General features: G+C 43.8%; 2 protein-coding genes across 3 annotated transcripts; one reads left to right on the top strand and one right to left on the bottom strand.

Moving 5' to 3' along the window:
* Nucleotides 1–6,603: 6,603 nt before the first annotated feature.
* Nucleotides 6,604–22,725, bottom strand: LOC1277239 (3 beta-hydroxysteroid dehydrogenase/Delta 5-->4-isomerase). 2 transcript variants are annotated; one of them, XM_061646010.1, is made up of 5 exons: nt 22,617–22,725; nt 21,886–22,151; nt 10,016–10,123; nt 9,503–9,916; nt 6,604–8,419 (listed from the first exon to the last, which is right to left on the bottom strand). In XM_061646010.1, exons 2-5 carry the CDS (start codon nt 21,914–21,916, stop codon nt 7,812–7,814), a joined length of 1,161 nt encoding a protein of 386 aa, XP_061501994.1. In that variant the 5' UTR covers nt 21,917–22,151; nt 22,617–22,725; the 3' UTR covers nt 6,604–7,811. The 2 variants fall into 2 exon arrangements, with proteins under 2 accessions (XP_061501994.1, XP_061501993.1); XM_061646009.1 differs by having other exon boundaries at nt 22,457–22,684.
* On the top strand, nt 13,000–21,866 carry LOC133391464 (toll-like receptor 13). Its single transcript, XM_061646011.1, has 2 exons — nt 13,000–13,217; nt 13,277–21,866. The coding sequence occupies exons 1-2, from the start codon at nt 13,105–13,107 to the stop codon at nt 14,154–14,156; spliced, it is 993 nt and encodes a 330-aa protein (XP_061501995.1). The 5' UTR covers nt 13,000–13,104; the 3' UTR covers nt 14,157–21,866.
* Nucleotides 22,726–27,674: the final 4,949 nt, after the last annotated feature.

Below are 27,674 nucleotides of genomic sequence, written 5' to 3'. Positions count from 1 at the left end.
ATTTCACCTGTTCCCCCTGTTTGGGGGGGAATGCCACACACAAATACACACACACAAACCCACCCAAACGCATCTTGCTAGTTTTTCTTTAGAGTTTCCACTAACTGATACGCCTGTGTGAGTGCCTTCGAATTGTTTGAGCGTATGTGTGTTTTTTTGTTATTCGTTCTTGTTTAATTCCATTGTTGTCATGGAAACCGCGCCCGCCCTTTTAGAACTTTGCGTCACCTGATGGTGCGGGCAAGCGAGGGGCGAGTGAAACGGGTAGCTAGGGGGTCTTCTTTGCCCCTGCGTACCAGGGCCAGAGTTTAATGGACCTCACAGCGATGCAAAACACAACGCAACTCTTCCCTCCAACATGTTCAATTGACCCCGTCTGTGCGTTGGGGATGAGTGTGCCCGGGTGAGTCCGGGGCGGTCGCCACTATTGTGTTGCACCGTACGTGTATAGTTGCGCCCCCCCCCCGGTAGGTGTTGCCATGTTGTCAAGGGAACAAACAAAGCGCTAGTGTGCGCCTGCAGCACACGGCCCGCAACGACGGATGGACACATGTAAACACATGCCTCCCCATCCCTCCGTTGCACAAGTCCCCCACGCCGCTAATGCTGACCGATTTCGCTCGTGGGTGGTATATATCGGAATTAAAACGCTGCCCGGCACGGTTGACGCCATGATCGGTATCCCGTGACCGATTTGTGGTTTGGGGGTTACAGGTGAACCGTGCAAAACATCGCGCTGGTGGAATTGTTCGATGTTTTAATTTTAGTACACCCCAGGAGAGAGAAAGTTTAGAACACTTTCGGTATTGTATTTGAAAACACTTGCTTTGAAGAAATAAAAATTAGAAATAATAATAAAATAATAAATTAAATAATAATGTTTCCTCCTACTGAATTAGCTACAGTGCAGGGTTTTTTATTTGATTTTTTAATGTAGTTGTGGTTATATCTGTCATCTAAAAACAGTAAACCATTTTGTTTATGTTTTCTTTTTTATACCATCCTTTTCATACCAGTTACCCAATTGAAACTAATTGCCAGTTACCTAACTAAACTTCTAATAGTAATGATAATGTACCGTATTTTAACGTAAATAATGACACCCTGTTAGGTCAAACACGTCTTTTCGGTTGCACATGAGACATTAAATTCGATTATAAAAAGAGACATTCTGATGCTTGAATACCCACAATGATTTGTTGTGTTTGAATATTGTTTAATTAAAAGTAAATATAAAAACTTTTGTTTTCCAAAATAGTTCAATAATTGATCAGGAGAGTCATTATACACACACGTCCTCTAGATGCGTTGTCTATGCGTCTCGCTCGGTATCACAGCAGCAAACGGCAGGTAAGCAGTACAACTGCTGCTACCTGTTACGCACACATGTTTAACGAACAAACCCGAATGGCACAGTAAACGTCGGATGGACGCCGAAACGCAAGGGAGCAGACGTTTTCATGATTTTGTACGACTTCGGCTGTTTTGGAGCTCACGTGTGGACGCTCGCTAAGGGAAATTCATCAAGCTTGTCATCGATAACAGTGTTCGACGAGCTGTGCCACACAACGAGCCAACATATATTGAAACAAATACCCATATATTTGTACTTGAAAAGGTACGTGTACTTATTGAACTCAGTTTCTAAATGGTTCAGGATTAAAGAGCCATCAAGACTACATCATTTAAAAATTAGACAAAAAAACCCTGCAATTTCGCTCGCAGTCCTAAACGCACACGCGATGTGTATTTTTCTAATTGCTCAACCGATCAATCTGATTAACTAAGTACACATTTTCCTATTTATTACCTGTGGCAGCGAATTACGTTCACAATATTACACTCGCAGCGAATTAAATCAACTAGATTATGCTCTACCGTGGTTGGGATGTGTAAAAATTACACCCCCCACATTTGGACTGCGCAGAAATAAAAATGCAGTGGAAAACAATTTGCACCGCATTATGCCACAAATTCCACATCGTTCATATTTCCTCTATTTGCCCCAGTTGCTCCCGGACACTTTCCGCCAAATAGGATCGCACAAATGCAGCAGCAAAAGCACCTGGACTAATTCCATTTTACTAATTACGTTTCCACCGGTTAAAACCGGACGACCTATTCTAACCTTAACCCCCCTTAGATTGTCCTCCCCCCAACCGCGTTTTGCCACAAAGATTCGTACCGGTCTAGCTATCACTTCCGCTAACCGATGATTTAATTTAAATGATTGAATTATTATTTATCCAATAGCAGCAGCAGCAGCAGCAACAACCGCCACGAGATCATTTTCCGCGCTATTCATCCATCATAATCGGTGTGCGACAGGTAACAAAAAAAACCCGTAACCGAGGCCACGTGTAGGGTCACGCGCACACCTGTAACCTACACAAATGAGTTGATTGGTAATTTAATTTAAATAGGCTAACGAAAAAAAGATAACAAAACATTGCCATTGAATGGAAAAAAGACATTATCCACATAGATCGATTTCAATTTACATGCTGATAACAGTCACCAAAACTGTCGTATTGATAGTTTAGTAGATATTACAGCACATGAATGAAGCTTCATTTTTGCTTTATCATCAAAACGATGAACGGATTGCTCCCTTTGTTTCCAGTACATCAACAATACCATTTCCAAGCTAACCTCAATCTATCGAAAAATTCTTTAAAATAGCTCCAAGCAGGCAGGCCGTGAGGTGCGCTGGGATGCCTGTTAGTGTTGCCACCAGGTTGAAAACGGTGTCACCTACATACCATCCAGCTGCAGTTGCAGTTTGCACCCGCATACATAGCAGCCCCGTTTTGTGAATCGTGCCAACGCCAATTGCGATTTGTGAATGAATGGCGCCGGAACACGTTGAATAGAGCATTGGAATGTGAGTCGATTCTCGTTTTTTGTGTGAAAATGTACAACTGACTTGCTAACCGCTAACTGCGTGGAATGGAATGAAATAAAGCCTTTTTCCACCAAACGAGCTTGATTTTCGTGGTGAAAAACGTTCAACCGAAAATTGGAGCGTACAGGGAGCGATAAGGCTGAGGAAGGAGAACATACAGTAATTGTAACTATTTTAGTAGAGGTTCATTCATTGTCAGACCAGTACACATTTTCCTGGAAAACAATATATTTCGAACAAAACCTTTGCATTAACCGTAAATAAGCGTTTCGGCAACGGATTTGCGCTTATTCATCGCTGCTTAGCAGCTGCCGATGCATCCCGCCTATCGTTCTCATCATATTAATCTCTAATTAAAGCGTATAAACGCAGGGCCACATTCACATTCAATCCCGTCATCATTTCTCATCTTCATTACAACTTCATCGAACGCTTAAGCGGTGGTTAAACTTTAAAGTGATTCCAAAAAGCGACACTCGCCCCGTCGTTTGCCCCGTTTCGGGAACCATCAATCAGGCCCGGAACGGCCCCGTTTTGCTCCGGTGGGCTTTGGGGGCCACCGTAACCGTCCGACCGGTGCAGGGGATGGAATTAGAATGCAAATTAATATTATCAACCGCCGCACAAATGAAGTGACTCAATTATAATGCTCATTTACCGGCGCTGGACTCATAATGGGCCCATTCGCCCGCCGTCCCCAATCGTTCGATGGATAATTATCATCCACATCCACGCACCGGCACCGCACAATTCACAAACTACACACTTTTCCTTTAGTTTAGGCCACAGACGGGCAAGCCACAAGATCGACCGACAACGGGCGTGTCGGGTGTGAAAAGCCAAACACAAATCAACCCCCGGCGTGCGCGGTTGCGGTGCGTGAAATTTTCCCAATATTAAATATTCCACCCTCGGGAAAGGAACTCGGTGGGTGGTGCGGCAGGCAGGGGGCACTCAAAAGATGAGATACTAATTCATCTCCCGGACAACTTCGTGACATCATTATCGCTCGAAAGTTGGTGGCAAAGGATCGCTCAAAATCGGAGCATTATTTGTGCGTGAATCTTCAAACCATCGGCAGAAGCCGATCCCAATGCTTTCCACCACTCCCAGGGAGTGATGGAAAGGCGCTCCGGTGCGTGCTGATAATAAATTCAAATCACAAAAACCACGCAACCTCAAACCAGCACACGCCCCTGGAGCGTCGGCACCGCGGGCAGGCGTCACTGGACCCGCTTCATTGTAGAGCGGCAAGGATTTAGCAAGCCCGGAAGCGAATTTCCTCTCGATCTCGAAAATCTCATTATCATCATCTCACCATCAACCGCTGGGCCATATTTCGAATGCCACCAAAAAAAAAAGACGGGAAAAGACTATTGCTGAGTTTTTCGGTCACCGTTTACCTCCGGCCGGGACAAGCCCAAAAACAAGGCAGAAGTTTATCATAATCGGGAAACTTAATTCCAAATTAATTTGATAAATTATTTATCAACCGGCTTCATCTTCCTTTCGTTACATCTTAATGCTCCGGCAATTATAGTCAGTCAACCGGCGCGAACGCTCGCAGGTCCAGTGCGAGCCTTTCGTCACCTTTGACGGGGGCCGCGGGCGGGCGTTGCGGCCCATCCCGGGAAGCCAACGCCCTAGAACGGGGGGCTTTTCGCACAGGGGAGGGCTGTGTGCGTCTTTCGATTAGACGATTTATTCGTTCGCTGCTCCTCCGGCTGCTTATCTCAGGCTGCCCGGGTCTCATTTCGTTTGTTGTGCTCGATTGCGATCCATTTGTGTGTGTGTGTTTTTTTGTCCTTGTCAGGATGATTCGGAAGCTTTCCTCTCGATTGGTTTCATTTTCTTTGAGTAAGCACAACACCTTCCCTCGCCCCTCGGTTGGAGGGGGGAATGGGGGAGACAAGAGGCTAATATTAAAGCCAAGCCACCGTGTTTATCATCAAACCATCAACGCACACTCAAACAAACACACCAATCAGTCTCCGGGAATGGGTGTGTGTAGCCGCAACAGCAGCAGCTAAGCGTAGCTACTGTCACCTTGCGCATGAAGCGAACGATACGCAGTAGAAGCGGCAGGGGCGGAACGTACGGTGGCTCCATCTAGCTAGCAGCCCGAAGGAACAAACCGAACAACGGGAGTGAAGTTCGCTTGCTTGGATTGAAAACTTGATCGAAGCGCCACACAGCTGTGTGGCAACGGCGGTAACGTTGTTTATTTGTTTTTCCAACACTCGGGGAAACTCCCTGCAGAGATAGAGCGAAAGAGAGAGAGAGAGAGAGAGAGGTAGAGGGAACCGCAGTCGGTTGGAGCCTCTGGCCCGCAGTTCGCCGGTTTCCCCACTCCAGTACATCCCAGGGCCACATTGTTTTCCCATCAACACCAATATACACCCGGTACCTCGCGTACTGGTAGCTCGGTAGCTCGGTCTACAGTATCCACATTCCTCCCCCATGCGCCTGCTCTCCACCGTTTGAGCTTTCCAACATTTTACAGCTTTCGTCGAACTGTACCGGCACCACAGCAAATCGGTGCTTGTTTTTCAAATCCGCAGGCGGTTTTGGTTTTGTCACACTTGCGGTGCAAAAAAGCCGGCGGAACCAAATCTCGGCACCTCTTTCAACATCGCATCCCATCCACCCAAAACGCCCGCTGCAACGGGCAACGATCGCTCGCGGACGTCTGAGAAAATCTTAATTTGTCGATTTCTTGCCAGCTGCAGCCGTGGCTCTGCTTCCTCTGCTATCTTGCCCGCAGCCAATCTTTTCTTAAATATTTACGAGCGTATATTTATTTCCAATCCGGCAAGCGGCGCTAGAAAATCTTCTCCTGCAAGACAGTTTGGCATTTCTTTTTTCCTTCCCCCTCGCATCACGCTACCACATTTCTTCCGTTTGTTTCGCTTTTTCTCGCTCAACCAGCAGCACCCAGCGACAACACACGTTGCTTTCAGCGTCAACGATCCAGGAGAGCGATAGGATTACTTCGTTCGATTGGCTTCCGAACGGCGCCGTTGCCTCAAGGACTAGGCACCTCCCCCCCCCCCCCCCCTTCCCCTCAATTACCGCCGCTGGTACCGTGGGGAAAGGTGGAAAGATTTATTGCTTTTCAGCTACGTTGATTATTTTCCCTCGCTACTTCTGTTCCGACCCGTTCTGGCCCGAGAATTTCCTCCACAAGCAGCGCAGTGCCAGTAGTAAGTCCGTCCTTTCTTGCTCGGCTGTTCGGCGGTACGGGTGCGGGAGCGCAAATACGCGGTGGAAAACGAAGGGCCGGATCTATTATTGCTTCATCTATTTAGAGCACGATTTGGTGCTGGAAATTTTAATTCCCGCTCGTAATCTTTGCTGTCTCAGCTACTGCTACGGGATGGAATGGGAACATCCAGCCTCCTGCTTGAGCACGAATGGCAGTTCCATTCCAGGGGGGGGGGGGGGTTGGGGCTGGAGAACGGAACTCATCATCTCACTAAATAAATCGCTATGCAATAACAAAAACAGCGCCGAATCGTTCCATTTATCTGGAAAGCCTTTTGCAAACCAGCTTCTTGTTATTTCTTGTAATGAATTTAGGGAAATTAAATTTATCATTGATGTAATTATAGGAAAATCAGCTCTTACGCCGAATTTTGGTGTGCTTTTCAAGTGCTCTTTTTCGGATTTTATTTAAATTAAAACCAACAAACCACAAATACCAGACCAACCTTTATTATATTGCTTTCATCTTGCGTAATTTTGCTTTTTACACTGAACTGAACCGGACCTTACGGCGCTTTTTTGTGCCACGTACCGGCCAAGTATCTAGTCATAATTAACATCTAACTAAACCCCTTAACCTACCTACCTACCTAATAGGGTGCGGAATGTTACAATTCTGAGGGCTTAAAGGAGCCAAAAAAAGCCTCTAACCCTGTCGGGAGAGGAATTTATGACCAAAGCAGAAGGCGTGCTTTGCAAAGCCAAAAAATTAAACAACAAAAAATGTAATTTTAGCATTCCATCCTTTCTTACATGGTTGGTGTTCTTGCAGGCGATCACTCCAGGGAGAAGGAAAGAAAGAGAGATAGAGAGGGGGGAGGTGAAAATAAATAAAATGTACATTAGCATAAACAAACTGTGCCGCACGCTGCCGCCGTGCGATTGTCAAAGATTATCGTGATTATTGAAGAAGGTAATTAGATTTTGAACGGTATCGCGTCAGTTTGAAGCAGTCCGATGGCAAGGCAGCCGGGTGGAGGAGAGTAAGAGCGCCACGCAATACCCCACGTTCGCCTCTGAAAAACAAGTTTAATTAATTTCTCTACCGATCGATTTCAGCGGTCTGTGCAGTGCGAGGAGTATACATCGTGCAAAAGCCCTGGCTGGATGTCCCGTGCTGGCGGCAATGCCAACAGACAGGAACAACGACGCGGTGCGTATGTGTGAAAGGTACTGCGCTAAGCTGGGCAGTTCTTCACCCCATCCGTCGCCCTCCACCAGGCGGCCTAATAATCGTGAAGTTAATTTTAATTAAATGGTTTTGCAAAAGACGCCCCTGAAAGCCTTGGCTTCATTAGATAGCTTCCAAGAAGTCGAGTTTTGGGAGCCGGAGGCATCCGGAGATGTGAGATGTGCTGGGGCACAGTATCCCGTGATTCTTAGCACCGATGGATTTCAGTCCTTAAGCAGTAAAAAAAGCATCGCTAACAGTGAGTATAGAAAACAGCACACCCAGCTACGAATACTGTATGGGGGATCTATTAACGAGCGATTTGCGTATCGCACTCGCCGGACACCCGAACTCAAGCTTCGGGGGATACTAGGCAGTGCTATTTTGGATTTTGGGTGGATGCTAAACCACTTGGTTGTTTGTGTTTGTTTTCTGCTCCACCTTTACGTGTTCGTTTTTCCCCTCGGGGTTTCACTTCACCTTCAGCTTCTTCAGCCCATGGGCTTCACAGTAGTCCTGATACCAGCGCTCGTACCACAGCGCACTGTTCGTGACGGCTTTCTCCTCGCTGTAGATGGGCTCGTAGTCCAGGTAGATCGAGGCCCGGATCCGATTGAACAGCATAATCGAGGACATGTAGGAGAGCATACCGCACGGCGAAACGGGCAGCCGGATTTGCGTGAACGGGTGCAGCGCCTTCACGATCAGCTCGAGCAGGAAGGCTAGGAAGTAGGACAGGAACAGCGGTATCTGGTAGCTGGAGGGGCGCAGCTTGAGCGTATCGTTCGCGCGCGAAATGCGCTGGCAGAAGCGGGTCGTATCCTCGATGCCGGACTCGTCCGTCACAAACACCGGATAGCCGGCGATGTTTTTCGCGTTCTCGACCAGTGCGTCCTTCGCGCGCACCAGGCACCAGGCCGCGTTGCCCGCGTAGATAATCTGCTGCTTGCCGCCGGGGCCGGCCAGCTTCGGGATGCTGCCGCCGAACTTGAGCGCTACCTTGGTGATGGACGGTACGAACCGCTCGTCGCACTCGCCAAACATTACCGGCGGCCGGATGGCGATGGTTTTCAGCTTCTCTGCAAGAGGGAAAAGGGGGAGAAAAAACAACAACGCGTGCACACACACACATGATATGGTCATTAGTAAGGTTGCTGTGAGGATTAGGGGATGTTGTTATTTTTTTGCTTTGGAGGTACGTTAAACGTCACTAGAAGCCTGGATTTCAGATTGAAGAGCCCCATCGAAATTGTTTGGTACAAGTTTTTCAACAATTGGTTTCCAGCAATGCCTATAATTCAGGGATGGGCAAAGTTTTTTTTTTATTTTCAAATCATTCCCACCCAATTGATCTGAGCAGACTAAGAACTATTTTTGTAGGACTCAATACTAGTACAAACTGCATCAAATCTTCGTCCGCAAGTCCTGATATTGATGGTACATTAATTAATTCAACTCCGTTTAAAAGTTCTTGGATGACTATAGAAATAGCTTAATAAGAAACTACTTTACGACCACTAAAAGTCAGAAAAAGTCAGAATCAGAATCAAAGTCTCGGTAATTCCTTCAATCCATCTGTGTATTTTAAACTTACACATATATCTCACGCTTTCTGCACTACCTTAAAGTTTGCCCATCCCTGACCTACACCATATGCGCGCAACTTGTGAGTGTGAGCATTAAATGTACGAAACCTAACGAATAGTTTGCAATAGTCATCGATACATAAATGGTCTTGGATCTGACATTAATCCGGAATGTTCTCATTATCTTTGTTCCTTGTGGCTCAGGAAAATAATTTGAAATAGTAGCTTCTTGTATCTTCTGAACTTTTAGTTTAGTCTTTACATTTAAGACTCATTAAATGTTGCGTGTTATGGCCAGTTCAGTCTCTTACTTTGCATCAACGTTTTTAAGCCTCCAAGAATGCCAAGGCTCATGTACTATTTTTAAGTGTTGTTTTTCTCTTCATAAAGATCACACCTTATTGCACGTAAATTCCAATTCCTACCAGCGCAGGTGCATTGCAAGAAAGAAAGAGTGAAAGGCATCCCAAGCATCTCGTTCAATCGCGAATTAACCTCACATTAACTTTCCCCCCACCCTTTAGGACCGCTCTTTTCTCTCTGTGTCTCTGTCCCCTTCCCCTTCCATACACTTACCACCATTCGCCAGGTCGGTGTCGTTCGCCTCAATTGCAAGACACTCCGCCCGCCACTTGGAGGACGCGTAGCCCGGTATCTGGAAGTCGCTCTCCTTCGCCGGGACCTTCGTCTTCGGTTCCGTCTGGTTGCAGATGATGGTAAAGTTGGCCTTGCCCAGGTACGGTGTCATGTGGATGAGACAGTCGCTGGCAAAGACGAGCCGGGGCACGCTGTACCGGCGGCACAGTTCGATCACCCGCGCCGTCCCGTCCACGTTGACGCGCTGCAAATCGCCATAGTTCGGCGGAAAGTCGAAGTTCATGTACGCGGCCAGATGAAACACGCAGTCGACGCCTTCGAATGCGTGCTCGATCGCTTTCGCGTCGCAGATGTCGCCGACGTACGAGACAACTTTCTTGCTCTCGGTGTGACCTTGCGTTGCAATGGTAAGAAAGAGGTAAAAAGATAAGCTTAACGCGGCGAGAGCATAACGCGGCAGATGATAGGGTACAGAGGGCAATCACTACGTACCGAGCCGATTCTCGTAAGGGTTAAGGTCGAGCACTCGTATTTCGCCAACCTTGCTGTCCCGCTCCTGCAGCACCCTGATCAAGTGCTGTCCATAGAATCCGGAACCGCCTGCAAAGGAAATCGTGAGCATGAAATGAGAGAATTAAGACATGCCGCAGCAATGTAAGAGGACGTTAAGTAGTGTGTTTAAGTCATGCGAGAATGTTGTACGATGTCAGCTTTTAATGTCTGTTTCGCTGTTAACTCGAACGGCCATCAGACCTACACGCGCGCAATTAAAATTGCAATCAAAAGCATTTCCATTGCCATTCCAAGCAATCGCGGTGAGGCTACATTGCTTCGCAAGTAATCTTCTGCCTCACCTTGCCAAGACCTTCTCATCGCTGATTGGGACAGACCGGCAGCCACGCTTCCAACCCACGCCTCGATGGCCCAAATTTAGGCACCTAAAAATCATTGACCGGCAATCAACTGTCAACGAACGGCTCGTCACCTCCGCAACCTCCTTTTGGTAGGGTACCGTGATGAAAAATAATCCACTCATCCTCTAAACACGAGCCCATCCCCACCGTCCCAAACAAACAGACAAACAGAACGCAAAACGTAACGAAATACGTCCCCAATGGGGTCAGCAAACTCTACATTATAGTGAGGACCGGGGGGAAGAAAAAGGACCATCAAAAGGATGCACCATCTTTCCCCGTCCGCCCTCCCACCCCAAAATGGGGTCGAGGAAACGAGAACTCTTCTGCCGCCCGCAATCATAAACCTCCACCCGCACCCGAAAACATGGACACCGATGTTGCGCAGCAGAATGAAACTAAACTGCTGACTGCAGGGAAATGCTTGTCTAGGCAACAAGCGGTGAGAGGCTACGCCGACGCGTGGTACCATGGTGGCTTTGGGAGGTTGTTTGCCGTTGGTAAACAATTTTAACGTAACGCAGTGTGCCGCTTCCGCTTGGCGGCCGATGGCGCTGATGGTGCGGACTTCCTACCCCTTCGGGCGGGCATGCCAGCAAATCATGCAATAGCACAACCGAAAACCAAAGCAAAAAATGGGCCCTGAACAATAACAACAACATGTCTCAAAATTGTTTGTTACCCACACGTAGGAGACGGCCGGTGTGTCGTATAACTTTTTTTTTTATTTTAGTTCGACAATAAACTTCGCTCGGTGTGTTGGGGATGAGGAAACATCCGATCAGATATGAAATAACTTATGAGGAAAGCAAAATAACACGGCAAAAAGCTCAGAGATTGTTGAAGAATCCTCATTTGTTGATTGAAAAAGGTCAATTATTTTACTTCTGATTTATATCTTAAGACATTTTTTGCATTTCGGGGACCTCTCTAATCTGTCTAGCACATGCTGGGGCTGGTTATTTCTAACTAATTTTTACTTCTAATGTGGTGCAAAACCCTTATTGTTCACGCGGATCGGCCTTCCAGGCAGCAACATTAGCGCTTCTATTTTTCTAGATGTACAATCGTTCAAACATACTCTCCAGGCTTCTTTATCTACATAAATTTGTTCAATAAACTGGTTATCTTTGAGCATCAATTTACTTGATGTAACCTTTTGCTGTTTTGTCACTACAAAAAGTTCCTTCCCAAATAGCATTGTCCAAAACATACCTAAAGCTGACTATCTGCGATTTACACACTTGAACTTTCAAACCTATAACCTAGTGCAAGAGTCTCCAAACTATGGTCCTCGAGAGTCTATAATGCAGCCTGCAATGACTTTGTAAAGGTTAAAATTATAAGTGTGTTTTATTGACAAATTCAATACAAATTTACACTTCTACACTTCAAAGACAAAAATCGAACTTCAATAATAGATACCTGACTTAGCTTGCAATTAATTTTACAATATTATTCGTACTGTAATCGCGCAACCATGCATATGTGTTTTCTAACACTTCAATTTAATAACGCAGCACCACAGAAAACCCACAAATGAGGACATTCATCATTTTTTTGCAAATGTTGCGATCCCTCGTACGAGAAGATTTTCCCAGAAATCGTACCAATCACACGTATCATTCGCCATCAAACGATCATCGAACCCTTTTTACAACGATCATCCACCACGATACACGATTGCTCTACACTGGTACGGTATCCTTACTCTGTCCTGTGCGCATCCGACAGATGTAGCACAGAAGATGTAGCATTTTTTACATCAATCACATCCAACCACAAATTCGCCGGAAAGGAGGAAAAAAAACACCGACCAAGAATTACCGATCCACCACGCAATCAAATAAATCAAATCCCTAGTTAATGCACCGCCGACCAGCTCTACCAGCATGACGCAAACGAGCCCTCGTTCAATCGTGCAAGGGTGAGATGTGTTTTTTTTTCTCTTCCTTTTTCTCGGTTTTATTCCACTGTACCGTGTACAGTTGGATACAGTTGCGCTGAATTTGCGCGAATTAAAATGAAACTCCGGTTTTGCTAGTACGGTGTTGCCACTGGCAAAGGTGGGAAGTGATGTGAGCAATGAAAAATAAAACATCAAAATCGACATAATCCACCGCCACGGTGCCATACAGAATTCAATTAGAATTGTGAGGTTTCAGGATATTGTGTTGTGTTCAAAAGTATAATGTGCCACACGCGCACAGTTCCGTCCATCAATCCAGTGCATCCAACAGTAAACCAATTTGGGACAGTTTCATCAAAATCAAAGGTTCTGTTTCTTTGTGTGTGGTTCTAATCGGAATTGCTGTAACTCGAATGAGTGAGTAAGCCGTAATTTTAACAGGTAATTTGCTCTTTTCATGATTTAAACAACGATTGATAATATTCGTTTATTCAAAACTATACGATTTTAGTTCATTCTTTAGATCCGCATTATGTCAACCTTTATATAAGAAAACTGGTTGGATACGTAGAATCCCTTCATAGTAAAGTTTTAAAATAACTATGCTACGAATCCAACACTTTCGTAATGATTCTATAAAAATAAAAATATTACACATTGAATAACTCCATTAAAATAATTGAGCATTCCCATTACCATCTCTTTTTGCTTTCTCCTTTACATCTACTTCCATCGAAAGTAGATGCTTTTATTGTCAAATGGAGGATTATAAACAGTCGACATGGCCGCGACCAACTCAGTACAGCTTAACACAACAAGCGATAACGTCTGCTGGGCGCTACAAAATGATGTCAAACATTGTGAAATTAAGGTATTTATAAAAAAAAAACAAAAAAAATTCATATTATGAACATTTATATGCCATTACAGCAGCACCATATTGGCCATTATAATGGAACGTGCCTCAAGCTCCACGTTCAATTGCAGTAACAATTGGTGCATACTGACCGGCTGGAATCCATCAGAGGAAGGCTTTTCCATGCTGCAGTATAAACCCACGGATACAAAAATCATTTCCCTAGACAATCTTACCATACCCGAAATGGGTAACCAGATTTGCCAGGAAATGTCAAAGTGGTTTAGTGAAATTATCATCACAGAATCTCACATGCTTAAGTGGATTTCAGTATCAGAAGCATGTCGCATAGTCCGTCTCAACGTTGTAAACTCTTCCGTTATTTGGTTTTGCTTTGAAATGAATACCTACGTAAAGCAGCTTAAAGTAAAACGCAGTCCACTAAACCTAATTCCAGCGACGCTGCACCACCTGCCCAACCTGGAGCGTGTTGAGTTTCTTGCAACGGCTATCGTCAGCATTGATTTCAGCATGTTTTGCACCCTCCAGAAGCTAGAGCGTGTAGATGTGAGCAATGGCAAATTGGCTCACCTATCCGGTCCGACCGCTGCAACAGAGTGCAGCAAAAGTGGTCTGGAACAGATTTACCTCAATCGAAACCGCCTGAGGCACATACATTTAGACATATTTTCACCCTTCACAAAGCTGATTCTATTAGATTTGAATTTAAACGAAATTGAGAACCTCACCGGTCAACTCACCAACCCGCAAATGAAGAGCCTCCAACTAGCTCACAACCATTTAAAGGTGATCGATTTCTGCGGCTGGACGGGCTCCAAGCTTCCAGAGCTGGTTCTGGCGTTCAACAATCTAACCCGAGGACCGGGCTGTTTGTACAACATACTGGCCAAAACGCATAATGCCAATAAATGGGCAGAATTATTCTATCGTTAGTTTTGTTCGAGTATTGTTTTAATTTTAAGTTTACTTGTCAACTACCTAGTAAATACTTAATACTTGTTCATGCTTCAATACAGCTTTGACCATTTGACTTACGAAAATATGTACATTTTATGTCGAAACATGTGTTAGCTACCCATGGAAAATGTATGCTAATGACTATTTCTGTCAAATAACCAAACTTCTTTAAAAAAAATCAATGAGAATATACAAATAAAACTACTAACTGCGTGCATACCTGAACTCCGGAAGCGTCCAAATATTACCCACAAAACCTCCAAACCGTCATACCAAAACCTTCTAAAATTGAAACAGTGACAAAAAGCCGGCTTATTTATCATTCCTTATTATCTTTACAGCCCGCATTACATTCACACCCTTTCACGTTTCAATTGACCCAGCGCAACAGCAACGCGCCTTAATTGAGCAGTACGCACCGCTTGGCGCGCTCACCCACCGCAGCATGTTAAATACCCTCCAATTGCATATCAATAAATCGACACGACGCTGCTAATAAATGTGTGTATTAAATGTTGGGCAAACAAACTGGCCAAAAGCCCGAATTTTCGGTGCAGGCTAAAGCGCATTCGACAAAATCGTGCCCTGCCCAAAACCCGGCACCGATGCGCCGAAGCTTAAACCAATAATGGGCCCGGGCGAAACAGGACAGCCGGACAGCACACGGGTGTGACGAATGCGATTTTATTCCCGCCTAACTTTTCCCACTCGAAGAGTGAACGTTGCCACGCGCTGCTCCCAATTTCCCCACCGGCAAACAGTTTTCCCAACTGCGCCATCGATAGAGTCGCTTCCGACAGCAGCACAACAGCAACAGCATCAGTTTATCTGTGAAAGTAAACACCAGCGCACCAGTTCAGTGGAAGCAGTCTTACCCTTGTACCACCACCATCACCATCAGAGGAGCCGGGACGGGGTGGAAAATGTTGGAAGTGCGTTGGTAAACGTGGAGGGGCCAAAGCTCGACTACTTCTGCCAGCGAGCGAGATTTACGGAGGCGCATCAAACCGGCAAAGTACACAAACACAAGCGCTAAAGCGTAGTGAAAATGCGTTCACTTTTCCTCCGAGAAAGGGGAACGTGGAACGGTTTGGAAATCGGAAGGAAAGAGCCCATCCGTTCCGGCTCCGTCCTGCCCGCAGTCGTCGTGCCATCGGGCGCGTCGCCAATATTACAGATTCATTATGTTGATAGAATCATCATCATCGTTTTGATTTTGTATTTACACATAATTTGAATTTTAAATAAACCGCTCACCGGTGCTGCCGGAGTGCGCTTGCGACGGTCCCTGGGCTGGGTCCGATTGCCGAACCGTTCCGTACCGTGTTTCGTTTGCCCGTGCGTGCTACAAAAGCCTATACACTTACTGGCTGGTTCGGCAAACGTTCCCGTTTTGCCTGATGCTGCTCTGCTGCCACGCGGTGGAAACCATTTTCGAAACCATTCCTCTTGCGAGCGCCGGAAATCTATCAACTCAAATCAACCACCGGCTACGGGCGGGTACGAAGCTACTGTGATTCTACCGCTCCGTGGGGCAGGGAGGTTGAAGTGTTTCTCAAAGCGTCCGCTTGGGACGGAGCGCGTAGTGGTTCGATGGTAGGCAGGCGTGCACGACTGTCGATCTTTAATCCTTGACTTGTCCTGCTGTGAAGCGGAGTGCCAGCAGTGACAGTAGTAAATGAGAAACTGTCTGCTGAGCTGTACTTGCTGCCAGCAGCACTCGTGGGCACACGGGAATTGATATGCTAATTTCGCTCGTCACACGCACGATAGTGGTGGAATGGTGAAATCGGTTTTGTTTTTCCGCCCGGGTCGGGTAGATGGCGAGAAACGATGGTGCGATTTATTCGTATGCTAGCCATTGCCACGGGATATGGGAAGGTTGTCAGAAGGTTTATAATATAAATCAAGTTTAAGTAAAGTGCGACAGGATGAAAACTAGCCAAAGAGCTTTGAAGCAGAGCGAGCTGAACAGTTGTCGGTAAGATTTTGAATTGTTTGATTGAATTGTTCAATTCTTTTTTTTCTTCTGCGATTAGTTCTTAAGAGTGAATTCTTATCCGCTCTAGATTATAATTCAATAATTCTTAACAGATTGTGTCAACATAATCAAGTGCACTTTGTCAGGAGGATCAGAAATGACCAGGATCAATTCGCGATGCTATTAGCACATAACGCTTACATGTATTAATATTAAACAGGCAATGCCTGCTAAAGATCTTGCGACCTTTTTCAGAAATGATTTATCAGAATTAAACGGATAATCTACCATCATAGCTCTTCAAGAGATCCACCCTAAATTTATCTCAAGTTGTTGGGTAATCTTTCCAACAACTACTCGAGACCGTAGAATGAATACTACATAATTGTATAATTCCACATTGTAATCGAGAAATGCTCATGTTCAACTAAATAGTTTGAAGTATTGGAAATACTGTTCCATTAGACTGTTTTATGTCACAGATTTGATCCGGGACAAGCCATAGATGAGCTAACTCCAGTTCAGTAGTATGTACTAATAAGTATCATACGACTTTTTATGTGCTTGATGCATGTCTTGTATAAACTTTATTAAAATAGGAGTACAAATGTAAACCTACAATGAAAATTTGAAGTTTAAAATAACATTAGTTTTTTTTAGTTACGAAAGGCTTGTAGAGTAATGTATCACAAATTCTTTCAATGGTTCGTTCTGCACTATTTTTTGTCCAGATAACGAAGGCTAAGAACATCATTAGTTATAAAACAAGTCCCTCTGATTTATGTCACATGCTGTTCATTTATCAACCGGAGTTTACCGAGCCAGTAAAATTACGATCAATGTCAAAGGTTTGAAAAATGGTCGAACCGTGGCACGTCAAATGAAACAATCTATTTAAGATGAACCACTAACGTCGAACGCAACACTGCTCCCCAACTGCTCACCATTTCAATCAACTGACTGGTAAAAGACGATTAACAGCGTGATGACAAACGCGCTTAATCCCTGCCCGCCCGAAACTTTATTTTTCCTTCACCGCTCAAAACCAAACTGATCGATATTGGGAGGCGCAAACCAACTGTACCGGCCTCAACTCAATATCATCGTCTCCAGCCAGCCAAACTGGGAGTGGTAGGAGTGCGAGAAAAATGCAAATTCTGTCATCTGCCAGGCCAGTCGATTTTCCACTTTCCCTCGATTCGTTTGCGCGTACATTCGCGCGAAACAACAACAACGTTCGTCGCACGAAATAAAGCACCAACCAAAAACGGCAAACGGAAGTCGAAACGGCGGTGGCCACTGTTTATCTTTCCCCGATTCCGGATTTTCACTGGAATATATTGAATTTAAGCAAAACCGGTGTGAGGTTTCGGTGCGACACCGGTTTCCCAACCACACGGTCAGAGTCAATCCGTGGCACACTCACACCTAAAAATAGCAGCCACCGGTACCCGGCCCGGGATGAAAGCAGAAATTAAACAAAATCAGCGACAGTAAGCTTTCGTTTTTCTGTTCATTTCTTGTGTTTTCTCTTGAGAGAGAGAGAGAGAGAGAGAGAGAAAGAAAGAGAGAGAGTGAGACGAACACGTGCCACGTGTTTGCAGACAAACGGCGTTACTTTACGGCCCGGTGCACAAACCCGGCCGGGGGAGGGCAAAAATGAACAACTTTTCTTACGCCCAGATAGAGCTTTTTCCCCTGAATCTCTCTATTTATCTGCCTCAAACAATCTCCAGCCACCAGTCACCATACCGCCCGGAATGGTGCAAAACGGATCTGGCTAAAACATATTCTTCACCGCGTGTGTGGCTGCCCGCCCGCCTCTAGCAAGCGTGAGTAATGAACGTTACGTACTAGAGGCAGCAGCGAGAAAAATCTACACGTGTGCACACGTTCTACGTCACGCACAGCCCGTGCAAAAGTCCCATATACACATCAGGCCCCAACCGTGAGGTCGGAGTGAAAAATTAGGAATTTCGTTATTAAATTTCCACCCAGTCACGTTTTCGACTTATCAGATTTGTTCGACATCGACGAACTCCCCTTTCTACTGCTGTTGCTACGAAAGGTGTTAAATGTTTCATCGTGATGGCATTCTTTACGATGACAACGGTGTAATGTGCGCCCTTGTAACGGGGAGGAAGGCGATCTAGGTACACATAAAAACTCACCCACACACACACATACATGGAAACTGTAGCGGCAAAGATTTATAGATTGTTGAAAATCATACCACAACTCGGCGAATTTTTAGCAATTTAATTCAAACTCTGTCAGCAGTACGACTTTCTGTCGAAGGTATGGGATCAATTTTTGGGATCATTTTTTTTTAATTTTTGTTTTTGTTCAACATCTGCCACTTGCTTTTCTACCTTATTCTTTTTTTCATCACGCTTCGCATACATTTCCGGCACCATCCATTCATCAATAACCTGGTGCAGGGGGTGTGCATGAATGGTTTGTTGTGTCACTAACGATGAAAAATGATTAACATTCTTTTCCGTTGTAAAGTGTTGTTGCGTTGTACGGAGCGCAGGGTTTGAGCCGGGTTAAAAGATTACTGTTGCAAAATGGTTTGTAAAACTTGTAAGTAAAATAACCGCCGTAGAGTAGAGGCACGTGTGTACGTGTTACTTTGTTCAAGATGCTGCATGAAATTTTGTTTTATTTTATGCTTTCCTTTTTCAGAGCGCTTCAAGCAATATAGCTACCGACCAAGTCGATGCTGTAGTATGACATTCGATGCCTATCTATTTTGATGCTCCAATCCAATCGTCATCTCAGAATCAACGTTTTGCGTCGTCACCTTTAATGAACCTTGAGCAGGCAAACGAGCATGGGGTTCTTCGATACCGATGTGTAAAATTTGTGTGAATTAAATGTATAACATAAAACAACCATGCCGATGTTACTATACAATTAGTACAAAACTGAACAATACAAAAACATGTCAAAATGATTAACAACTTTACGTGCATTCGTGAAGAACTAAATGCTACAGATTTCATCATGAAAATGGTTTACAAGGCGTAGGAGTTGAACATTTATGATTAGAATATGTTTGGATCTTTTATTTTGCGATTCGTAAAAGTATCCAAAAAAACACCACATTCAATTTCTAACTTGTTCACAAACAGCGTGTTGTATCGATCAATCAGTGGGACTTACATTTGAAAAGTTACCTTAAACAATATTATATTGCATATTTGTATTTATATGAACACAGTTACTACAAAAAATTACTAGCCAACGTATGTTAATATTTTTATTTTTGGTCATACAAAAATATGAGACCGTTTTGATTTAGCACAATTTGTTTAACCACTCTTTACTCTTTACAAATAATTTGTTCTTTTCAGTTCGCTTATGCCGGACGCATTCGCTCAGCAAACAAGTCACTACACACATCCACAATACCGTTGAACTTAAGAAGAGAACTATCTTAAGGAGGTTGATATTTCAGATTAACACGATAAGCAACACAAAGTTCACAAAGACACCCAGCTAGCCGTAAATAAAGCAACTTTAAATGCGCGGACTCAGCTGTACCAAAACCTGTTCTGAATCAACCAGCTGGGAAGCGGTGTTGGACAGGCCCTCAGTAAACCAGCTTAAAACATTCCAGAATGTATTCAGCTACCAAAAAGGGCATTGCTGATCACTGAAGATGTCGCAATGTCTTAGCAGTTAAGGAACACACTAACACTACCACACAATCGAGAGAGTTGTATGAGCGATCAAGGATGAACATTATAAGATATATAAAAAATATCTATTAATAATACAGATATATACATACATTTCAAAATTGTTTGATTGTCAAATCGGAATAATCAGGTGACTTAACTGGGTACCAACGCTTTAAGCAATTTAAGACTGATTTAAATTGTATTTTAAAATGTTACAAAACAAAGACCGACGTTAAACTAACGCCCAATTCCAATTCAACTTGATCTCGCTTGTAAGCTCGAAACTCCAAACTAAACGATCAACTTTCATCATCATCAAAACTAGTTCAAATGTCGGAAATTTTATTATGCAACAAAACGCAAGGTCCCGAAGAAAAGTACGAGCTTCTTTCTATTGCGTTTGAGATATTCAATAAACTCGGCCTAAAACTAGACTGGTTTAAAAAATAACTAAATTTAGTAAACCTATTTAAATCTTAGAAACTGTACTATTGCTGTAGAAATGATGACAAACAAATACTGACTTTTTGGGTAGCGTACGATCCTCACTAACACACACACACTGCTTATTAATATTCAACTTTTGTGAACAACTCTTCTGCTAGCTGATGGTGTGCAAATCTTTCCTTCCGCTGACATTCAGCAACCATTCCATCGTGTTGCAAAACACCCCCCATTGCATAGGCAATATCATTTTACGCAACGCAAAAGGTGACTTTTCGTATATGGTCGAATGAACGAACGAAGGCGTTATTGGCGAGCTTAGAGCCAATTCGAGCCCACCAAATTCCAACCAAAATATATGAGATAAAATTAAAATCAACCCGAACACTGCTCAGCGTGTATGTGTGTGTGTGTGTGCATGTTTCGTAAACGTTCGTCTCGAACGCTTCATCTCGGCTTTGGTGGTGTTGATTTAGTAACAGCGTTTCACCAGCGGAAAGAAACGTAGCGTCCAACAGCTAGCGAGCTGGTCCTAAGGTTGTTTTAGACGGCGAACCTGCTCGATGCTCGGCACCATCGTCATCAGTTTTTGGGGATAAAATAAGAAGTGAAACGAAGCGCACGATTAAGAAATGTATCCAATACACCATCGACTGACCAGCAGCCGGAGGAGAAGAAACCGGGGTCGAGCGAAAGCCAATCTCAAAACACAAAACAGACAACGAAAAGCCTAAAACGCGTATCTTGTATGCATTAACCAGCCGCAACGCTAGTTGGGCGGAAGCAGGAATCGACATTCAGAAAAATGCGTTGCGTCTGTGCCACGTGCTTGTCCGAATGGGGTTGATCCAACATTGGACTTTTGTTGGCCATTGTACGGTAATGGCAAACATTTTAGACAAGAAAAAAGCGAAAGAGCGAATGCTGATGGTGAGACTGTTTAGTTGGGAAATTTGGTCCATATCTCCCACTAACCTCCACAAGCAGGTGATAGTGAACTCTGGACGGATCATGGGAGATGTGGCCATTTTTCTCTCCGACCGTAATTTCTTACGCTTCAGCAAGCGGTCCAATCTTTTGTCACACACGAAACACACACGAAACAAAAAACCCTTTCGCCCTTTGTGGACGTCGTGTCGCGCAGACAACAGCAACAAAGCGATCACAATTAATTCGCTCTCTGTTCAGCGTAAAAGCTTCGCAAGGTCAAACTTTTAGGGCGGGCTGCTGATGATGGTGAATTTGTTACGAGAAACGAGATTGCGATGGCAACAGAACTGAGGGCTTGTGAATTGATATTGTGACAGGGTCACTAGTGAATTTGGATGTGTTTTCTCATCATTTCGAGACGTTCGTTGTTTGATCAGCGAAAAGAGCATAAGAGGCGAGCAATCGATCGTATCGAGCAAGTCATTAATCATTCGTTTTAAGCTGTCGCTTAAAACGGGCAGTTGGTTGCATAAGAGTAGAGCTTATTTTAAACCAAACGATCGGTGAGCAGCAAAGATACACTAACAAGTGGCCGGAACAAATAAATGCTTGAAATTTAAGCTTGCATCAATCGCAAGACACTATGAGGATCACTACATACCTGTAACAAGCACCACTTCCTTCTTATCCATGTTTTCGCGTCAATTGGTTGCTTTCGGATTCACACTGTCCGGTCTGGTGACGCACAAGAGCACTATCAAGATCTTCAGTCACAAATAAAGGGGCATCAATTTTCACCCGCTGCTGTTTGCAGACGTTATTTGACCGAAAAATAGCTCAAAACATACGGTCAGTTCACATAACTCGTTGACACGTCTTCACTCACTGCGGACTGGCTTGGTATAGGGATGGAGGAGAAGCTGGTAGCTGCACACCACAATATTGCACAATCACACCCACCCACCCCAAACAAAGGGAGAGTTGATGGAATGAGAGAAAAACAAAGAGAGAGAGAGAGAGAGAGAGAGAGAGAGAGAGAGAGAGAGAGGGTAGAGATCAATATTCAGCACAATCAACAAGAGCAATACAATTTCACAAACGGTGGGCGTGTACGATGTAATTTGGTGCCAATTTTCCAAACTTTCCCAAATAGAAAAACACGTGTAACACTCAAAGATAACCACGAACACCCATACACACACACACAATTAAAAGAGTTAACGATAACGCACCAAAATCCAACGATGGAATTTCTGCCACCCTCAAATGCTTTGACTTTATGATCCACTTTCGGTACAACTGCCGCTATATTGCTGACTGTGCCTCGCAGAAAGCAGAAAGGGCCCACCCTGGCATGCAAACCAAACTATTTGTTGCTGACGGTGTGCTTACACTGCTGCGCCGAAATACGCGTCCAAGTTACGGGCCGTCAACCGGTCAACTGATCCGACCGATGGCGACGAACCCTCGTGATCCGCGATCGCGAAGAAGTTATACATATTATTTCGGCCGTGTCTCCTTTGTCTGGTTCGCTGTCTGGGCGATATCACTCTCGGTGTGAGGATTTTGGGTGGTGGGGGAGTAGCCGCCAAGATCGAACAGCCGAACGAAAGGGAACGCACAAAGACACACACACAAACCCCGAATGTCATACGATCGGTAAGCCGTGCCAAGCGCAGAAGGGGAGAGTTGGAGCTTTTGCCGTTATCATCAGCCTCCCCATTGTCCGCCAGATTCACGCCGTAAGGGTGAAGAAATGTAGGGCCGCTACTCTCAAGGTGGTTGTTTGTTTGCGTTGTTTTGTCTTCTCACTCACTCTCCGGCCATGCTGTGAACGTGATCTGCCTCAATTCGGAGGGTCGCCACCACCGCCACCGCACTATCATTATGCAACGGCGATCGTCGAATTTGCCGCTCCAGCTTAAGAAGCTCGGGTGACCGAGCGGAAGCAGTTACGATGGTTTCTTTCTTTATTTTGGGTTGCCGAAGGTGTCAGTGGTGAGTGTGACTGTGTCGGTTTTGCGCTCTTCTTTCCCGCGCTATGTTTGCATGATATACTTTCGTTAATGGATTTACCAATTTGCACATTTTTTTTTCTTTTGTTTTGCCGATGCTGAGACTCTTTCTTTCGATTGTTTCAAGGTGGATGAGCTGTTGTAATTATTTCTTTTTGGTGGGCTTGATGAGTTTTTTTCTCTCTTTCTCTTGTATTATGCTTTCATTGTTTGCTTTTGCTGGGTGAACGCATTGAACAACTATGTTTCTTGCTTGTTTTCTTTGATTCACCTTTTGTTTACAATGTTGCGGTTTAATTATGTTTGTGTTACTTTATTTAAATGTTTTTAAATTTAACTGATTACCGGCAGTATACATACGTTATAACATTGTGCATTCACTACTTACTGTTCAGCTACGTGCTTTTAAATTAAAAAAAAATGAGTAAACCACTCACAAGGTCTATTAAACTACACGATCATTTGGTTGATATAATGTTGTTTTGTTTACTTGTTATTTTAGTCATAACGTTTCGTTGACTGTTGAAATTTTGCAATATTATCTTTTTACTGTTCCTATATTTCTGAAATTTCAATGATTCTCTTCCCTGTTGTTTATTTATTCTTTTCTAAGCGTATGCAGTGTAACATGCTTATAACATGCTAAGCTTATGAAATTCTTTTATTTTTAAAATCAAGTTTACGGTATTCTTGGTTTTTCATTGTTTTTAGTTGTTTTATCGAAGAACATTTGATGTTTTTATTGGTACCATTATTTATTATATCATAATATGTGGAAACTCCCGTAAAATATTGCATTAAAAATATATTTAAAAAATATAAAACTATTCAAGGTTGCTTCCTATAGTTTTTTTAGTTCATTCGCTTAATTTATTGGGCGTAACCCATAATTTTTTGGATCAATTGTAATGATGTCCAATGGGACGATACCAATAAAATGTGGTGAGGATCCAATAATATCTGGGAAACGGAGAATCAATTGTGAGACGGAAAAATACGGAACCCACCAATAAATTGTGAGAACCCCTTAAACAAGTCATTCTTTCCAAAATTAAAAAAAAGTAAATAAATAGCTGTGGTATAGGATATAATCTTAGGAATCCGCTCAGACAAAAGAGTTAACCGAATTTAACATAAACACATTTAAAGCATAGTACAAAAAACATAGAGACATTCTAGAAGAAACGCTTTCGTTGTCGCGTTGTTGTTTTACAATTCATTCATTCATACATTTCAATTTCATTCATTTAAATAAAAGCAGTTTGAATGACACCGCTAGATCACTTTTCAACAATTAAAATTTAAAATATAGTTCCACACTGCACTTCCCGCTGTTTTCTTAATCGAACGAGCCTTGCTTACTACGAGCCTTATAGTAGAAATCAATAAATAAGCCTACCTCATTACTATCGCAAAAAACATAACGAAATGCAGGATCTCTCGCACACTGTCCACACTATAACAACGGATAACACAGCGCATGCAAATTAATGAAACGCATACAAGGTTAACCGGTTTCACAAATTGTAGCAGCGGATGTTAATTGCCAAATACACGAAACGAGCAATTCAATACATCACTTCCCACGCCCATAAGGTTAGCCGCTCTTGCCCTTTCACAGCACTATCACACCCGTTTAAATTCAAAACACTAACCCAACTACCAGCATGTACCGAGCATAATAATCCCAATAATTTCACACACTAAATGATCAAGTTAATCATGCCAGCGGGCAGGGAATCACCAAATATGTAGTCTCATCCCTTTGTATCCGCGCGCGGTATTAGCACCATTTTCCGGTGTATCTTCCAAATCGTGTGTGTGTGTGTGTGTGTGTGTGTGTGTGTGTGTGTGTGTGTGTGTGTGTGTGTGTGTGTGTTTGGTGTGTGATGCTTTAATTTTATTGCGAAATAAATCATTCCCTCCTCCAAACGCCACGCTCCCTTTGAATGATTCTTCCCCCAAAAATTCTAATCCGGTTGGCTTCGTTTGGCTAATATTTTTCGGAAATTTGCATTCATCCCGCTAAAAACCGCAGGCGCAACAGCGCAACATCACAACACACCACTTGCGGGGTACGCAGTAAAATTGATTCATTTCCCAACAGTTTGCCAACACACCTCCAACTGTTCGCTCCAAACAGGTTAAAAGGTCCCCGAAATGCGATTGCACTTCCGGTGGGAAAGAGAAGGGACACAAAATCAATGCGCATCCATCGTGGTGAATTGATGAATATTGCGACCGGTTGCAACTATCTTTCGAAAGCTAGACCACGCCAGCCTTTAACCAGCGCAAACGGCGCAACAAACTGCCCGGCATAATCGTAGCAAATCCAAATAAGCGTCGCCCGGGCCCACACCGACCGAAGTTCGCTACCGAACTCAATCAGCGACTCAATCGCACATGTTAATGCTGACAATAATTTTCCAAATGAAATCAATTAACACTAATTTTAATTAATTTTATCATATTTCATCGTAATTATTTATGCTCACGGGGCCTGTGCACGGTGTGATGTTCTCGTTTCACGGTTCCTTTGGTTCACACTGCAGTTTCACGGGTCCCGGTGGCGCTGGTTGAAAAGGGGTTTGGGTATTAATTTTAGTGTTCCCCGCGTTCGTCAGACTGGCCGCGTTCTTCCGCGGACAGGGGAAATTGCTTCCATATGCTTTTGTGCCACATTTTTGTGCCTATGCAATCGGTTATCCGCTCGCCCACACTCTGCCGACAAGCATTGCTTTATTTTTCTGGTTTATTACTATTCCACACACAAAAAAAACATTAAAAAAATTGCACACATACACACACACAAAGTCATCCATTGTACAGGGTCGTTTAAAAAATGCACTGTACTGTGTTCTTGATTTTTCGCTACTGTTCAATCTGCCTTTTGTTTGCTATCTATCAGCATTTTATTCGACTGAACGCATCCTGCCGTTCTGCTGCATCCGGCTAGAGCGCGAGAATGTGTGCCTGTGGCCACATTTGTGGAAGGGTTGCTTGGGATGCGGAAGGTACGAGCCAAAATGACATTGGATATCGCGGCACTGATTCCCGGGCCAATATTGATAAAGCAATCTGTCAGGTGCAAATAACGCCTAACGCTCATGCTCGATGCGCACGGTCAGCAGTTAAGGTCGGCAAGGCCAGCCAGCCAAGCGGGGGAGCTCAATTTCAAGGTTTAATAACTTTATGAACGTAACGCTACAGTTATTTGCTACTTTATCATCGTTTGAAGTGTAGCTTAATGACGGGGAGGTGCTGAAGGTAATTTCATGAGTGCAATAACATAAAATTGACGCTCACTTCACACGGGGAGGCGTTATCACAAGGTTCAAACAAGCAAAAAAGTAGCTTCCCTCGATGGAATGTGTTTTCATTTTTAAACTTGTAATGTACGTGTAATTATCATTTTTAAACTTGTGGTTAGCAATAAATATTTTGAGAAAAAAAATATAATCAAGCAAATCAATTAACCATCAGAGCCTAACCGAAGTAAGTGCAATGATAGGACACGTATAAGACGAACATACTTTATTATTTGATATTACCGCAATTATGTCAACCAAATCAAAGCTCCCTATAAACGACCCGAAGTTCGGGCTGGGCGTTAAACCTATTTTGTCACGATTCCGATCTAAGTTTGCATGCATCAACGGGTCAGAGTGTGCTTATGCATTCTTGTACTTACTGATCTGCCGAGTCGATTGGAACTCAATGCACCTACGGTTCGGACTTGATTCTATATCGAGTCTGTGTATAGTCAAGCGTTGAGCAAGGTAAAATTTAATAGATCGTTATATCGTTAACATAAATTCCAACCAAGTTTCATGTATCTTAAGAGATACTCAATGGATAAGAGTTAAAGCCTAGAAAGAACCTAGAACCGAATAAGTTTTGCAGAACTATTTAGATGCAGAATCAAAACTTTAGTACGTCTATAGCTGATCTGAGCCGAAAGATAAAATCCGGGATGATCGTATTCACCGCAATTGTTGGTGTCGGCGATGTCGCCTGAAGCCGCCTGGAGCAGTTCTGAACCATTAGTCGAAACAAACCATACGAAATTGTCGGAAATCGTCATAAAGCTTCCGTGGAAATGTGGGCAGTAAGTACGGGGCTGTCTGGAGTTGTTCTGAACCACTTGTCCGGAAAACAACTGATCTACAGCCAAAGCCATCGCACTCATTGGAGTCTTCTGAACTGTCTAGAGAAGTCCTCATAGTCTTCATACGCCGCTAGTGATTTAAATTAAGTAAGACGACATCAGTCTAGGCAGCTACCATCAAGCAATGAGCCATGGTTTTTTTTACATTTTAAAACACATCATAAAACCAAAAAAAAAACCAGCTCACCTGCTTATCATCACTTCACTGCTTATCCCTCTTCCACAGACAATCTGCAGCTACAATCGATTGGAAGCAATCACGGCACT

The sequence above is a fragment of the Anopheles gambiae genome, chromosome 2 (assembly GCF_943734735.2).
Source record: "Anopheles gambiae chromosome 2, idAnoGambNW_F1_1, whole genome shotgun sequence".
Taxonomy (NCBI): domain Eukaryota; kingdom Metazoa; phylum Arthropoda; class Insecta; order Diptera; family Culicidae; genus Anopheles; species Anopheles gambiae.
This window is presented reverse-complemented; position numbering and strand designations above follow the sequence as displayed.

Bases quoted from the DNA above. Each gene is read 5' to 3' on its own strand.
- LOC133391464 (XM_061646011.1), top strand. From the start codon at position 13,105: ATGGAGGATTATAAACAGTCGACATGGCCGCGACCAACTCAGTACAGC. The intron at 13,218-13,276 runs GTATTTATAAAA...ATGCCATTACAG, and splicing joins TCAAACATTGTGAAATTAAG to CAGCACCATATTGGCCATTA.
- LOC1277239 (XM_061646010.1), bottom strand. From the start codon at position 21,916: ATGGATAAGAAGGAAGTGGTGCTTGTTACAG. The intron at 10,124-21,885 runs GTATGTAGTGAT...TTTCCTTTGCAG, and splicing joins GGAAGTGGTGCTTGTTACAG to GCGGTTCCGGATTCTATGGA. The intron at 8,420-9,502 runs GTAAGTGTATGG...TCCCTCTTGCAG, and splicing joins CACCGACCTGGCGAATGGTG to AGAAGCTGAAAACCATCGCC.